At 40.9% G+C, this 17,300-nt stretch overlaps 2 protein-coding genes across 4 annotated transcripts in view; one reads left to right on the top strand and one right to left on the bottom strand.

Moving 5' to 3' along the window:
• PRORP (protein only RNase P catalytic subunit) overlaps positions 1–9,676 on the bottom strand; it is a 63,424-nt gene extending 53,748 nt beyond the window's left edge. For 2 of the 3 annotated variants that reach the window (XM_063117806.1, XM_063117808.1), the window contains exons 1-4: positions 9,523–9,676; positions 6,716–8,026; positions 4,872–4,919; positions 3,634–3,766 (exon numbers count right to left, since the gene is read on the bottom strand). In XM_063117806.1, the coding sequence (XP_062973876.1) occupies positions 3,634–3,766; positions 4,872–4,919; positions 6,716–7,707 (1,173 nt within the window). In that variant the 5' untranslated portion in view covers positions 7,708–8,026; positions 9,523–9,676. Of the gene's footprint in view, positions 1–3,633; positions 3,767–4,871; positions 4,920–6,715; positions 8,027–9,506 lie in introns of all 3 variants that reach the window. The other variant, XM_063117807.1, reaches the window with a different exon arrangement.
• Positions 9,677–9,879: 203 nt separating this feature from the next.
• Positions 9,880–17,300, top strand: part of PPP2R3C (protein phosphatase 2 regulatory subunit B''gamma) — a 34,785-nt gene continuing 27,364 nt past the window's right edge. Inside the window, exon 1 of the mRNA XM_063117804.1 lies at positions 9,880–9,988. Coding sequence (XP_062973874.1) covers positions 9,940–9,988 — 49 coding nt within the window. The 5' untranslated portion in view covers positions 9,880–9,939. The remainder of the gene's footprint in view (positions 9,989–17,300) is intronic.

Genomic DNA, 17,300 nt, shown 5'->3' with positions numbered 1-17,300 from the left:
TCATACAGGCTTGTCCTGGACTGTAACTTATTTTGGTTTCACATGGTATTTTATATTATGTTCTGACTTGCTGTATTTTATGGTTTTAATTGTGAACTGCCCAGAGAGCTTCGGCTATTGGGCAGTATAAAAGTGTAATAAATAAGTAAATACATACATAAAAAATATTCCTCCATACTTTTGTCTAATCCCCCTTTAAAGCCATCTGAGTCAAGAGCCTTCACTACATTTTGCCTCCTTTTGAACTTTTTTCCTGTAGACAGGCCTCTGACACTGACTAGCAGAGGCGCACTGGTATGGCCAGTACTGGAGAGGCCATAGGAGTGGCCCCCACCCTACGGAATTCCCTGCCTCTGGAGGTCAGGCAGGTGCCAACTTTGTATTCCTTCAGGTGCCTCCTAAAACCGTTGTTGTTCCAGGAAGCCTTCCCTTAATGACCAGCAGTGGTTGATTGTGTACTTTAAAAATGTACTTTTAATGCGTTTTTGTTTTTATTCTTATTTTGTCACTGCTCCAAATTTCTGAACAGGGAGCAGTATATAAATAGCGTAAATAAATAGATAAACAGGATTTTTCATATCCAGGCTGCAGACTCCTCCTTCACCAAAGTAACCCATATGTACATGCATGTGCATCTGGTGCCTGTGTATGGGAATGGTTACTGGGCAGATTAAAGCTGCAACAATATGCGAGTTATGTGAATATGTGTCCATGCGTCCACGCATATACGATCCCCTGCACTCCAGCAGGTATGAGGTGGTAGGGATTCGGGTCAAAATGGCTGTGCACACCTGACATAAATGATCCCAATGGAAGTCCTGCAAGGGAAGCAGCATGATCAGATATTGCAGAAAGGGAGAGAATAAGGACTTTTCCTCAGGCCATCTAAACAGCTGAAGGGGGTGAGGCAAGATTTTAACTGGATACTTCTCAGAGCACAGAAGGCCCTAACATAGGAAGCTGCCTCTTACCAGGCGAGACTATTTCTCCAACTACGCCACTAATGCACACTCTTACTGGCTGTGGCTGTCCAGGATCTCTGGCACAAGTCTACTGCACCATTTGCTACCCAATCTGTATTACACTGGAGGTGCTGGTGACTGAACTTGGAACCTTCTGTGTGCAAAGCATTCACCTACCACTGAGCTACAGTCTTAGCCTTTATACTAGACCAGGGTGGGCAGAAGATCAATCAGGATCTCCTGGAAGTTCTTTGAATGATTTACAATAGATTGGCAAGGATTTCTGATTCCCAATTGTTTAACAACAGCAACTACAAAATGACTCTCCTCTTGCCCTAAATTACACTGAAAGAAAGTGTTTTGTGTGTGGGGGGGTGTAAAATCAGGAGTGGGCTCAGAATTCTTTATTTCTATGTCTTTTGCACTAGTTCTGCTTGCTGGATCTCAAGGTCCTAGTAAAAAAACAAAGTAGCTCCTACAAGCTTGAAGTCTGCCCAGTCCTACACTATGCTAGTATAAGTAGTTTAAAAAGTAAATAAATAGAACAAAAACTCAATGTAGTTCATTTTTCAGAAACCCCAGCAATTAATTCCCCCAAATTGCTAGAAGGATTCCTACTTTAAAAAGGAATACCTTGTGTTGTGGAAGGCTGAATAGCATGGCCCTATAAATATTACTGCGTCCTGTGATTCTGATGAAGAAGCTGTAATCCAACACTTGCATTAAACTACAACACTGATTGGTGGGGGGCGGGGGGGGGGGGGAATAATACTAGAGATCTTGTTAACAACTTCTGATCAATTAGCGTTAGCATGATATCCAAGATGCACCATCAGCACCATCTAGTGGTTCATTTCTTTCAATGCCAAGAATGCAAACAATACAAGGATTTCAATTACTAACTTCTAAAGAAGACCCTTTCCATATAACAGGACAATAGATCAGAAGAAAACAGTATCATGGGATGTTTTAATTTGCTATCTATGATGTAACTTGTTAAAAATGGAGTAGCCAAATTTATAGACAACTGCAGACTCATCACTGACAAGATAGAACTCAGTACTCATTGAGGCTCTGTAAGCAGGGCTGGATACGGCATACCTTCATAGGACTCCACTCTATCTCTTCCTCCTCCTCCTCCTCTATATAAATAAAAGGAAGTTTTATCTGTACATCCTCGATGGACTCGAAAACCTTACATACGATTGTTCTACCTTACCTCAGATGGTTTTAGGCACAGTGAAAATTTCACTATATTATCTTTAAGCAAAAAAGAGGCAAATCATATTTTTTTTAAAAAAAAATTGCTTCAATACCATTTCATCAATTTCAACCAAACTTCTCATTGCATCATGGTTCAGCGCTGCAGCGAGCAGATTTTAACCATACAAGATTCTTGTTTTCCATATTTTTAAACACTTTTTTTAAAAAAAGGAAAAGCAACTCTTAAATATTGGGGGAGAAAAAACCATGTTAAAGTATGAAAAAAAGAACAAGCTCAGTTTGAAGCCCGAGGAGATCTCTAGTCCGGGTTGTGTGCCTATCCCTTCCCCTCGGCTGTGGTGCAGCTCCATCTAAGAGGGATGGAATGGACAGACCCCCCCTCCCTCAGGGGGCCATAGGTGTGGACCATGGAAGGGGCCATGCATAGGGGTACCAGCAGGAGTGCCTTCCCTCAGGCGGGAGAGGCACAATGTGTCCAACTGTGAGAGCTGTATAAATTTGCTTGAAGGCTTCTCTGTATCAACCTAAAAGCAATTCAAACTCATGCAGAGTTGGGTCCATTCGTTAGTCATCTACATACATTTCAACAGTTTTGTTTACAGGTTAAGGATTTCCAAAGAAACAGGTATCAAACATGTATGTATCTAGAATACCTGTTTAAAAACCATCTAAACAGGAACCTGTCAACGCCTCACATGTCAACATGATATAGGATATATATTTCTTTTCCTTATTCTAAATTAAGGGTACTAAGGGTGTGCTATCTCCAGTATCCGAGACAATAATCTCGTGTGCACCAATTGGTGGGGAACATGGGTGGGAGGGTGCTGTTGCACCATGTCCTGCCTTGTTCGTCCCTGGCCAATGTCTGGTTGGCCACTGTGTGAACAGAGTGCTGGACTAGATGGACCCTTGGTCTGATCCAGCATCAGGGCACTTCTTATGTTCTTAAATAAACACTGAAGATTCTTTTTATACGATTAGTGGTGGTTTGCTGTATCTGCAGATGAGTAGGATGGGACGATACCTAGATCAGGGGTAGGGAACTTTGGAGATGGGGGCAACTGCAGCCCTGCGCTGCCCCCCCTCCAAATCTGCCATCTGATTTCACTGGCACTAGCAGTGCCAAACCTCCCCCAACCCCACTGCTCAATTCTCTCTGCACACCTTGTTTTAAAAGAGAAACAGAAGGTATTACTGGTGCCAAATTTTTGCAGCAAATTTGTAGTGCAGTGGGAGCCATAAAAAAGGCTAAGAGGAGCTCCATATGGCCTGCATGTTGCCCACCTCTGATCTAAGTCAATCAGCTTTAAGATCAACAACTACATAAGCAAATCTTTAAAAACACAATGAACAAACAGTGAAATGGTAACATAAGTATTATCGGCAAATACCTCACTGCAAATAAATAGATCACAATGAAGATATTAATCTTCTTGCAACTCACCTGGGGCGTTGTTTTCCTGAATGTATCAGTCCCATGTATCACATCCTTTATTATCTTTTCCTTAAGAATGCTGAATTCTTCTGGGCTCAGATTAATACTCTCCAAGGACTGATTACAAGATGGGCACAGTCCACTGCAAAACCAATACAATCACTCACAATGGATTTATCAGCAGCTTATGTAATATCCACATGTTAAAACTGATTTAACATGACTGAAGCACCCTTGCATTTAATGATTAGCCCAGTGACCAGGAATCATATGCCAGCCTTACTCAGAGAAGGGTGCTTATTATTTGTTTGTCTAGCTTACGGAACAATTGACTTTTAAAAAACACACATACACACCACTAATTGGTGTACTGATGGATTAGAACCATCAGTACAGCAGAAGGAATGGCTGGGCGCATAATACTGTACTATATTATAGGGGAACAGGAATATGGCTAATCATGCCCATGGTGTCTCTGAAGTGCATCATTTATTGAATAAACATGTTCAATGTGTGAGCAGAAGCTATTTCCATGTGATTTTCTCCAGCTAACCCCATTCCCACTGCGGTCTCCTACCTATCCATATCCCAAGCCTTCCCTGAAGGTTCCTCAATGCTCTAGAGAGGCTTTTGGGGAAGAAGATCTTCTGGATCTTCTCTTTGATCAAAATTTACAGAAGCCTTCACAATTTAATTAATAACATTCAAAATAATATCTGGAAATATTAGGCCATTTTTAATGCATTTCCCAGCTTTCTTACCTTGTAGCTTTGTGTAGTCACAGAACAATCTTAGAACCACCAATATAATATCTTCTTACTTTCTAATACTACCATATTACCATGCTACCATATTTTCAACCTCTGCTCTATTTACACAGCCTGCTATTTATATGTAACTTGAATTCAGCAGCAATCTTCAGAGCGTTCAAGAATTAATCATTTTATAGAATAGTCTAAACTATTGAAAACCATTTTTCTGGTGGTTAGAGAATGGAAAATTCCTACTTTATTCTACCACAGGGTTTAACAGCACACTCAGTTAAATGGGGATTATGTCTGAGTAGATATGTATAAGATTGTGCTACACATCGTTGAAGTTGTTCCAGGATCCCACATAAACAGTTAATATATCTGTGTATAATTAGTCAGAAAATGTTAAACATAAGTTAAGAAACTAAGTCTACAAAGTTTTCCTTCAAAGACATAAGCAGATTATAGAGGACTTTGAAATATGAAATATGTTACCTATTTTTGATGGTTGTTAAATTTCCTTTCCAATCCTTTCCTGGAATACTACAAAATATTGAACAAAAATTAGCATCCAATATTATAATTTAATCACAGCCAAAAGAAGCACCTCTTGTCATGAAATCCAAGCTACAATCCTATGCTTTCAAGTTAATATTCTGGTGGCAGAACTCTCATAAACACTTAGAAAATGTCAGTTTTGATAAACAGCATTTATCATGCACTTCTTTTAAAACTGCAACCTGCCTTGAAGTAATTTATTGTATGCATATGTGTAAACAGACTGCACTATAGATATTTGAAATGATTCCAAGTGGCTATGTGCAAGCAAAATTGCAAATAAAACCATTACAAGAGAGAGCAAACTGCTGCACCTTATGGTACCTATGTACATGTATCTTAGTTACTGCCATTTGAGAAGTAGGGGGAAAAAACATTGAAAACAACCCCCAAAGTTTGTAGCAAACGAAAGAAAGTATTACTTGGGCCAGTCTTCTGCAATACAGTGCCCTACAGACGTTTTGGACTTCAACTCCCATCAGTCCCAACCAGCATGACCAATTGTTGGGAATCCTGGTAATTGTAGTTCAAAACATCTGGAGGGCACCAGATTGGAAAAAGTTGATTTAGGCAGATACATAGTCACATACACAATATGTGTATTTGGATATCAAGTTAAACTTTACCACTATACTGAAAACACTGAGCTCCACTGCATACACGGGAATTATCTAATGTTGTTGAATGACATAAAAATCCACATTTTTATTCATTCTAAAAGAGGAAATATTCTATACAAGTTTTTTTCTAGCAGTCCCCAACATTTCCATTGGAAAAATTAGGAAGAGTCCTTGGGGGGAAAAGGGGGCTTTCCCTCCCAATACTTTCTGGGCCTTCACATCTTTATGACCCCTTTCACACTTCACAGTGGCAATTCCAGGGTTGTTTTAACCAGGAATAGCTGGAGATGAATGGAGTGCACAAGCCATTTCCACTTGTAATTAAGAACCCAGGAATGGCCTGGATTGTTTTCTGCTGCGCGAACCTGGAACTCTTGGTTGTTTTAACCATGACTTACTGTGAGGTTAATTCCAGGGTGTTTAACTCATAACCAATCTAGAGTTTCCAGGTTCACACATCACGAAACAACCCAGGAACAGGGAGTTCTTGAGTTGTTAATTAAAAATAGAAATGACTCATGCACTCCGCTCATCCCACAATTGCTAGGTTAAACAGCCCATGAATTGCCACCTTAAACTGTGAAGCAATCCAAAGATCCCCTTGCTTTGTCAAATTGAAGTAAGAAGAAAGGGATTAGCTTTCCAGTTCTCACACACACACACAGTGGACCAGAAATGAGCTCCTCTCTGTCACTAGAACTGATTTGCTCACCTCCACAGGGAGGCTTGCCTCACAAAAAAATATGAGTCACATCGCCAAATTTGCTATATAACCTATACCAGGCACACAGATTTTCTCAAGCACATCAAAGATCATATATATTTCCAACCAACAACAACGGTTAACATGTTGCTTATTGTGATCAGTAGGCAGTATCGGATACTGCCCTTGTACTAGTGGGAACAACTGCTAGTGCAACGGGAAGCTAGTGCTTGATGGCGCAACTGGAAATAAGCCCAAACTAGCACTTCTGGAACAGGACAAGTCAACAGAGCTCATGGAAGGTCATTTCTACTAGTGCAAGGGCAGTTTCCAGAGTTGCGCTATGAATCACTAGCTTCCCGTTGTGCTAGCAGATTTGTCAGTATTGCTCAGTATGTGAAGCCTGTATGATTTCTCAATAATCTTTGTGGATCAGATTAATAAACAAATTTATTTACCTTTCAAACCACTGCTTTATGCTCTGCATAAGAGCTTCTCCAGGATATATTTGATTATCTCTTAAGTAGGAGAGGATATGAAGGAGTTCAGTTTTGAAATGGTCATCTTTCACATCCTTGCCAGTGTCGAAGAATACCTGTATGGTATCTAGGTTTGGCATCACATCCTTAGCTAGCATCTCATGAAAAAGTTGGCATGCAAGGTTTATTTCCTGGTTAACAAGGGCCCCCCTGATGCAGTCTCCATAGTTTACTTTTGAAGGGGGGATTACTTTTTCAATCTCCTCTAGTAGTATCAAGGCCTCTCTCCAGCGTGGTGAACCACTCAGGCCTTTAATGAGAAGACCATAAGCTGATGTTTCTAAGGTCTTAAATCTGGCTTTCATAATGTCATAAACATCATAAATCTCTTCTGTCTGCTTCTGAGAGACACAAAGACACAAGTACTTCACCAAAAGACTATAATGAATATTTCCATCTCGATAAGCCACTGCAGCTAGCAAGGACTTGGCCACATCTATAGGACTGTTTTGAGCAATCATTTTCTCAAACATAAGCTCTTCAAACTTTTTACGTCCCTCAAATTCTTCCATCAGTTCTCCCCACTTCTCAACACTCAAAGGTTTTTCTGGAGGACAAAGTGTCTTCTTCCTAGAAGTAACGGTGTACTCTGCGTCTTCAAGGGCTTTATGAGGCATTGATCTCTTCTTGGATGCTCCAGCAGCAAACAGATTGAAAGGATGGGGAGAAGAGTAGCCTTTCCCAGCCCTGCTCTCCCTTATACCTTCATCTCTTCCTTTAGAACTACATTTGGCACTTGCTGGATGAAGAGTTTTAGAATCCACTGCTTTGGCCCACTGATATGACGTGGTGGATATGAAGCACCCAAAGACAGAAGGCAGTTGTTGAAGGCCTGGCATGGGACTGAACAGATTATATTTCTTCAGTAATGTCTGTAAAACCCAATTGCTTGTTTGGAGAAAGAACACCATGATGCTGAAAAATTAAAACTGCAGGAGAAATTCCTGAAGAAAACAATCCAGTCATAAGGTATATTGAAAACCTTGTCAAAACGGACATACAAGGGACAAGATAATGGTAGACGTCAGTGGTAAATTTAAGTGTATAATTAAATTAAGTAAATATAGTTTTCAGAAGAAGAAACATTGCAAGATCATTTCAAATTGAGTTCATCTGTTTCCTCAAATGTAAAAAAAAGTTTGATATGAGTCCATCATTGATGTTCTTTCATTGGCCATATCTGCACACTGGAGCACAATGATGTGAGATTTTCATTCAAATCAGATCAGGCTATATAAAACAAATCATAAGAAAAAAGTATTAATACTTCCCCAAAGTGACTGTAACCTCTTACCAAAATTCCTTCCACCTATTACAACTTCCTGGTCTCATTCTCATAGCAGTCTTCTCCAACTTCGTGACCTCCAGGTGTTTTGGACAGCAACCCCCAACATTCCTGATCATTGGTCAGGCTGGCTGGAGCTGATCCAAAACATCTGGAAGGCACCAGATTGGGTAAGGCTGATCTATGACAAAACTCCTGTTTTTCAACTATCAGCAGCTTACGATCACCCTCTATGGCAAAGGTGGGCAACTTGCAGCCCTCCAGATGTTTTCATCTACAACTCCCATTAGCCATAACCAGCATAGACAATGGGGATGGATGATAGGAGTTGTAGGCCAAAACATCTGATGGACCACAAGTCAACCACCCAGCTCTCTAGAAAGATCTGCAACTAGCCTGGAAAATTAAAGGACTTGCAGGATTGCCAGAAAGCAACAGTCTGTCTTTGCTTACATTGGTTCCTCACCTTAAACAGCAGTAAACTACATACAAAGACACATCAAGGAACCGAGCCCAGTAAGACGTCCCCAATGCCAGTTCTGTCCATTTATCTATTGTAGCAACACTGTCTCTGAATATAATAATGCTTACTACACTATTAAGGGTTCATTTACTTCAATGGTCCACATAACCCAACTGGAAAAGTCTCTTCAAAAGGGCACAAATCACACATAAAAATGGAACATACAGAGGAAACAAGGAAAGGATTTCAGTCTCTCTTACAGCACAATCCTATACGTGTATACTCTGCAGTAAGCCTCCATTAGGTAATGATTACTCCTAGGGTACAGGATTGCAGTCGGAACTCAGTATTAAGTAGAAAAGACCACTGCAGTATAAAACTGCAGAACTGAATTTAAAATACATCATTATATTTAACCGCGATTTCTGTAACTCTGATAGGCAAGCTGCACCATAGAATGCAAATTGTCTCCAGTTTACATCATATTCATCAATGCTCCATAAACCAGGGCAAGTCCTGCTTCTCAGGTCAATTTAGTAAGGAGGACGATCTCTATTTTCCACCATAATTGCAAAGATTCCACAAAACAACATCTTTTAAACCTCACACGAAAAGCCTGCATACTCTTGTGCATTTGGGCGGGAGGGGGTTAGGAAATCTTGATATGAATATAAGCTCACAGAGTTTAGCCCTACACTTGACTTCTCGCTCTTCCTTATTAATGTAATTCCATCTTATAGCATGTAAAGAAAGAACTAAAAACAAAAGACCTAAATTTAAATAGACAAATGCACTACTCCTGCAAACTGAAACCTCCAAACTTGCGGCCCAAAGGGAAAAATGCCAACACCAAGTCAAACTCTCTACACCGCCACACTATTCAGTCCGGGAAATAGAGCGCACAGCATGCTGGGAATTGTAGTCCAGCTTAGCCTCCTACTGTACGCACAGCAGCTGCCTACTTCGGTAGGACGTTACCAGTCTTGTCTGTCTGTCCGTCCTAGTCATACGATCCCAGCGATGAAGCCATCAGCACAGCTTGACGATCTGGGGTTAGAATAAATTAAAACACCAGCCATGCAACGGGAACCACGATAGAAGCCCTCTAAAGCCTTTCTCGGAACCTTCAGCCAATTGAAGTTCCCTGACTAGCGCACGTGGCCTACGGGGTTCAATCATAAACGAGCATGTCTGGTCCGCAGTACCCATGTTACTTAAGGGCACCTCTTTCGTTACCGATGCAATGGTTTTACTTCTGCCTACACTTAATATGTCAGCGGCGCAGGCATGGTCATGTGACACAGGTGCTGTTTCCCGGATGTTCCTGTTGGTGGCGGCTGCGGCGGCTGATGGGACTGAAGCTGGCGGTTGAGTGGGACGGAAGCGCCGAGGAACATGGACTGGAAGCAGGCGCTGAAGAGCCGGTTGGCTGTCAGCACCGACTGTGAGTGTGCGCGCTGAGATGTAGGGGAGGGACTGCCAGCCGGCGGCGCCGGGCTTTTCCCTCATGAACGAGCGGGGGAAAGGGCTGACTGACAGTTGGGGACCCCTTCCTGGCCTTCAGCGCCACCGGGCCTTCTTCGCTCCTTCAGCGCAGCCCTTCCCCGCTGTTCATTTAGGTCGGCTGCTGCTTCTCTTGAGCGAGAGCCGCTTTTGTAAGGGACGGAGAGCGCTGCGCTGAGCTACTTCTGAGGAGGGGTGGGGAGCGAGAACTTTAAATGTCTGTGGGTGACCTCACTCTGTCTGGCACTTCTCACGCACTCTTACTTGATAATAATATTATATCATTGGTCTTAATTTAACTCATTTATCTACCATACTTCTATTTTAACAATCATTCAAGAAGGTACATAAGGAGTTTCATCATTATGGCAACCCTGTGAGTTAGTAGTTTAGACAGACAGATTCAGTGCTTCTAAAAGAGGCTTTTATTGTGCTGTCACCTAGTGTTTCTGCTGTCTTTTTTGTTACCACAGAAAATCCATTAAAGAGGAAAAGATGGAATAGCTGCACAATGCCTTCTAATTGGTAGTGCTAGGATCCCTCCAATCCAGAAGCACCCATCATGACTTGTCCTTATTCATGCAGACGGCTTCATAACTGAAATAAGTTCTTGAATCCAGACTTCTTCTGGTCCAAATCCAGCATGCTATCTATTATATCATATTGGATCTAATCTATATTCATCAACTTAAGTTGGAGGATAGTACTATAGATATTATAGATTAGCCAATTATTGTTATTATTATGTTACGTTGTCTTTGGTTCTGCATTTACCATTTGTAATTATTTTGGCTTCATCTTGGGAACCTTTTTGGCCTGGTTCAGACAACACGCTAAACCATGCTGCTTAACCACAAAATGGTTAAGGGAATGCATGAATTCCCTTAATCATTTTGTGGTTAAGCAGCATGGTTTAGTGTGTTGTCTGAACCAGGCCATTGACTGATGAGCATGATAAAAAATACTATAAATAAATAAAATTAAAATTGCCATTGCCTGCTCCAACATATGGAGAGGTCAACCTTGTCTTTAAAAAGAACAAAAGAAGAGCTATGCTGGATCAGACCAAGGGTCCATCTAGTCTAACACTCTGTTCACAGTTACCAACCTGGTGTCAACCAGGGACCCACAAGCAGGGCACAGTGCATAGTCTTTCACAGTGACCATTAACAAGTAGGTAAAAGTGTGGCTGCAACTTTTTCACAACTAATTATTATTAGAATGTAACAATTTTATATATCTTTACGAGGCAAAGTATTTTATAGCTTAGTAGCTGGTTTACTTATAACACAATGTTAATTTATTCTCAGTGTGATAGATTGGGAATTAAGGCAATGACATACTAATTTGCTTAAGGCCCTTAACAACTCATGGATTGGGCCTCGAATCTATCTCCCAATCCAGGACTGTTCTAGTGGCTTTCAGATCGCTATCTCAAGTCATAGAGCATTTATGAATATGTGCTTTCATACTGTCACCACCTTCCTCCCAAACCACGTGGATTTATAATGTTGACAATATAAGCCTTTCCCTAAAGTAGTTGCTTACATTGTTTTGTGCCCTGCGCCTAGACTAGAAAAGCTGTGTAGACTGTACACTTTGTTTCAGGTTATGGAACCTTTTAGTGGATAGTTCAGATGAGACAGATATGTTCCTTATTTGAAAAGAGTATAGCTAAAGAGTTCTGGTCCATTGCAATCTTGCAAGTCCAAAGAAGGGTGTCCAGGACTGATATTTCCTTCCATTCTGTAATTAGTTTATTTCGCCATAAGTGCTTGTCACATTTGAGTGCTTGTCAGTTCTAGTTTTGATTTTAGAAATTTTTTACCCTGTCTTTCAGCCTCCAAAAGGGCCCCAAGATGGATTCCAGATTTAAACAATCAAAATAGTAAAAAAAATGTCTAGGGGCCATAGGATTTTATGGAACTCTTCCTCCATGGATGGAGAAGGAGGTCCACCGTTGCCATTAACCCTCTGCCATTGTTGCTCTGATAACAGGGAGAGAGAAAGGGGGCATACTGGGATGGATCAATGGAAGCCTTGGAACCAAATCCCCAAACATGCTCCTGGAATCAGAAAGAAACTGCACCAGTCCTGGAACTGGGGGGTTGTTATAGTGAAAAGGAAACAAGCAACAAGCCCCACATTTTGCCCTGGCTGACATGAGCCTGGCAAGGCTTGAATGTGGCACTTCCTTCATCATGGATATTCCTCACCTAACCTCCATATGATCGCTCTGTAAATCATTAAAAGTAGCAAGAGAGAAGATTAAACTGACTAGGTCAATTAAAAAAGTACAGTTTCACAACAGGGGTTTAAGATACCCAAAGTAATTTAAAAGCATAGTGAAATAAAATGTCTTTGCCATCGTTGTAGGATTCTAAAGAGAGAGGGGGCAACTGAATTGCTTCAAGGAAGGAGTTACATGATCTGGGTGCCACTACTGAAAACAAGTGATCTTTTACCAACTGCATTTCCTAAAGTAACAGAACACAGAGTACGTTCTCAGAGGTTGAAACTATGCATGAAAAGGTTCATGTGGCAAGAGGCAGTCCTTCAGATAATCTGGTCTCATGTCACTTAAGGTTTTATGGATAATAATCAGCATTTTGATTTATGCTTGAAATGAGTCAGAAGCCAATGCAAATTAACAAGAACTGGTGTTATACATTTTTAAGAAGCAACTGTCAGAGACTACTGTGTCTGCTGCATTCTCCATCAGCTGGAGTTTCCAAACACTCTTCATGGTAACCCTGCATAGAGTGCACTGTTGCAGTTGTCCAATATGGTTGTTATTGGTGGAAGCCTTAATTTGTGTGTTCTTAAAGAACAATGCTAATGGCAATTCTTTTAGTAGAGAACAAAAATAAAATAAGTTTATTCTTAGAACAAAATGAAACATTAAAAGATAGAATAGGAGAGGAGAGTTATAGTATCAAGACTTCTTACTGACATTACAAAAATAACTGTCTCAGAGAGCAGTTAGAACTAGGAAGCAAGCCTGAGAATTGCATTATGGGACAGACCAAGAAACGGTATGGTAGTTTATCTGGTTTCCCCTCTGCTGTTGCATCCCATACAAACCTTCCTATTCTTCCATATCCCAGTTCTTACCAATTGGGATTCTAGAACATCTCAGTACATTTTTATTTTATTTATTTATGTATTTATTACACTTCTATACCATCCAATAGCTGAAGCTTTCTGGGAAGTTCACAACAATTAAAACTGTAAAATACAACACAATAAAGTACGATTTAAACATTTAAAATGGCAGGGGAAGGGGCACAGCTCAGTGTGATAGAGCACATGCTTTGTATGCAGAAGGTTCAAGGTTCGATCCCTGGCTTCTCCAGGTAGAGCAAGGAAACAATCCTGCCTGAAACCCTGGAAAGCCACTGCCAGTTGACAATACTGGGCTAGATGGACAAAGGGTCTGACTCAGTATAAGGTAGTTTCTTATGTTCTTAGTATAAAATAAAAAAGTAACCAATTAAAACCTAGCAGCAGTGCAAAGTTGTAAAAAAACAGTAACAGATTTAAACAAACTGAAATGCTAAAATGCCTGCTAAAACAAAATGTTCTTCACCTGGGGCCTAAAAACATAATGTAGGCACCAAGCAAGTGCTTTTGGAAATCTCATTCCTCAACTGGGGTGCCACAACAGAAAAAGCCCTCTTCTTAGTAGTCACCCACCTCACTTCCTTTGGCTCCAAGAGAAGGATCGTTGAGGATGGTCTTAGAAGATATATGTGTGAGGAGACTATTCTTCAGATAACTCAGCCCCAAGCCGTTTGGGGCTTTGAATGTTCATACTAGCACTTTGAATTGGGCCTGGAAATCTACCAGCAGCAAGTGCAGATGGAAAAGTACTGGCATAATAGGATCATGATGGCCAGTCCCTATTAACAATCTTGCTACCCTATTTTGGAGCAGCTGAAGTTTCCAGACCATTTTCAAAGGCAGCCCCACTTGTAACACATTGTAATAATCCAGACGAGAGGTGACCGGAGTATGGATAACTAACTAGGTTATTTCTGTCCTGAAAATGATGTAGTTGGTATATCAGCTTAAGCTGATCAAAGGTGCTCCACGCCACCAAGACCATATGTTATTCTAATGACAATTCTGGATCCAAGACCACCTCCAAACTATGAACCTGATTATATAGGAGGAGTGCATCCCCTGCCAGAACAGGTTGAACATCACTTAGTTGGGCAGACAAACCACCCACTAACAGTACTTTCATCTTGTCTGCATTGAGTCTCAGTTTATTGGTCCTCATCCAATCCATTACTGCACCCAGGCACTGGTTCAGGACACCCACTACCTCACCTGGAAGTGACAAAAAGGAGAGATAGAGGGGCTGCCTTCATTGCACCAAGTTGGGGCTGCTTCACCACCAAACCCCGCAGTATCACTAGTGCAGAGTGGTGATGAATAATCCCCACTGGGGGAGGCAGTGCGGGGTTTTACTCCTGTTCCTAAGATACATTAAGCTGTTAGGCTCTGTGCTTCTAAAGCAGTGGTCTTCAACCAGTGGGTTGTAACCCAAAAGTGGGTCGTGCGGTCAGTCTAGATGGGTAGCAGCAAAGCTCTTGCCATCATGTTGGGCATGGAGAAAATTTTGAAAGTGGATCCCATCTCACAGGTTGGGAGTCCGAGGTGGGTCTCAGGTCTGGACCAGTTGACCACTGCTCTAAAGAACTTCAGGATTGTAGGAAGTGTTTTTCCCCTCTAATCCTAATGGGAGTTCTGGTCTTTATTAAATTTAGTTTCCCCAAAGAAATAAAATACAAGAAACCCCTGGATTAGATTCCCTCCCCCGCCTTCCCTGCACATGAGTTCTGCGCTGTATTTAATTTATTTTCTCCAAGGAAATAAGATACAAGAAACCCCTGTTGGGGCCCAAGACACACTCCATATACAGTTTTCATATCCTGGTTGTTATTATTATTATTTATTTATATAGCACCATCTATGTACATGGTGCTGTACAGCGTAAAACAGTAAATAGCAAGACCCTGCCGCATAGGCTTACATTCTATTAAAATCATAGTAGAGCGATAAGGAGGGGAAGAGAATGCAAACAGGCACTGGGTAGGGTAAACAGGCACAGGGTAGGGTAAAACTAACAGTATAACAGTATAAAGTCCAAACAGCATCAAGTTTTAAAAGCTTTAGGAAAAAGAAAAGTTTTTAGCTGAGCTTTAAAAGCTGCCATTGAACTTGTGGATCTCAGATGTTCTGGAAGAGCGTTCCAGGCGTAAGGGGCAGCAGAAGAAAATGGACGAAGCCGAGCAAGGGAAGTAGAGACCCTTGGGCAGGCGAGAAGCATGGCATCAGAGGAGCGAAGAGCACGAGCGGGGCAATAGTGTGAGATGAGAGAGGAGAGATAGGCAGGAGCTAGACCGTGAAAAGCTTTGAAGGTCAACAGGAGAAGTTTATATTGGATTCTGAAGTGAATTGGAAGCCAATGAAGAGATTTCAGAAGTGGAGTAACATGGTCAGAGCGGCGAGCCAAGAAGATGATCTTAGCGGCAGAGTGTATCTCTTTGCATTAAAAGAAGTGTTGCTGGCATGCATTCTCTTTTGTGCTATTGTATCCTGTACTCATGATGGTATTATGATTTAAGTTACTTTAAGCAGCTATAAAGCATAGAATGGCATACCTTATGGCATCTTGAAGGATCTATAGCATTAATTCATACCCCTCTCAAAAAATGACAAGGATAGTTCAGCATACTGAAGAAGTGATCCAAATCACAGAACCGCTTTGAATTTTCCTCAGGTTTTCCAATGAATTCACTGCTTTTTTGGATCTAACTATTAGCTCTTGCGCTGATAGGCATGGTGGGGGTGGGGTGGGGGTGAAGTAGGGTTTTTCACTTCTGTAATTGTTAGTTATTTCATATCCTCCACCTGTAGTTTCTGAAGACTGAAAGCCCAAAGTAAAATTGTTAAAAGTCATAAAGACATTTCCAATAAGGTATTGCCATTGCAGTTCTAATGATGAAAATTCTGACCAGCAAAATATCTCAACCTATGCCAATATGAGCGAGATTTCCTAAAATGTTTGCTGGGTCATCATACTTGGGATCAGGAATTTTAAGTCATGAAGGAAATTCGTTCCCAACATAGTTATAGATAGTTGTTTTTAGCCATCATCTGTGGTATGTGGTTTGGCTCGCTTGCATGAGTTATTTGTGTCTACTTGTTCGGTAGTGCAAAGGAAGAAGTGGAACTCTAGCTGGTACTAGAAGACAGTAATTTTTTTTTTTAATAATACATTTTGACCCATAGACCTTCCTCTCCAATTTGTTTGATATAATTGGCATGTTGTATATTTTGTAACAATTGCTGATAACTGTTCATCCTTAAAAAAAATCTTTTAAAAGAATTAATAGGGTTGCCATTACTATTTATCATCATCATCATGATAATCTCTCATTTGTGGTGGTTTTTCTAGATGAACATGATGGGCTTTACCAACTCGTGCTGTCTTTTACTGATTCAGAAATGTCCTGCCTATTGAACATGTTTTAAGTATGACTGCTTTCTGGATGTTGGTGTAGATGTACTTTGGTAGGCCTAATTTCTGAAGGGTTTCTGTAAAAAAAATATTAAAAAATGATGGGATTCTGGTGACTGATGTGACGAATGGAATACTTATAACTTTTTCCTGTTGCCATACTTCTTCAACTTCCATAGCCAGTGGTGTATATTTTTCTCTCATTTCTCTTCCTTTTCTGCAACATTAGGTATTGTCATTAGGTATTGCTATGTCAATGAGGTAGGTGTGTTTTTCTTTGTTGTTTTTGACTGTTATGTCTTGTCCCAGAATTGTTCTGTCCCAGCAAGATAATATATGAGTGTATAATGTGGCTTGGCTTGACTTGTTTGAGTGTGTGTGGATCTCCTAGGCTCTGAAAGCATCTTTCTGGAAGCACCTGCTGGCTGCATGATCCAAAAGGCCAGGTTCTGGTGAGTGCATAGTTGTCCTTGACAGGAGGGACTTGCACTTTGTAGAGTAAGGTGAACAGATGTGAAGAGGTTGCAATCCTATGTTCATTTATCTGGGAGTAAGCTTTATTGAAATGAACAGAACTTATTTCTGAAGTTTCTTTGGGCAGTTTTCTTTGGGTCCTGACTGAGATTTCTTTTCTCTGCACACTGAGGCACTGTAAATTCAGGAGATATTTGGATAAAAGGAGGGAAAGAACCTTCTCTAGCATTGTGATAATGGGCATCAG

Source organism: Elgaria multicarinata, chromosome 2 (assembly GCF_023053635.1).
Source record: "Elgaria multicarinata webbii isolate HBS135686 ecotype San Diego chromosome 2, rElgMul1.1.pri, whole genome shotgun sequence".
Taxonomy (NCBI): Eukaryota; Metazoa; Chordata; class Lepidosauria; order Squamata; family Anguidae; genus Elgaria; species Elgaria multicarinata.
Note: the sequence above shows the minus strand (reverse complement) of the source record. Positions and strands in the feature narration are given on the sequence as shown.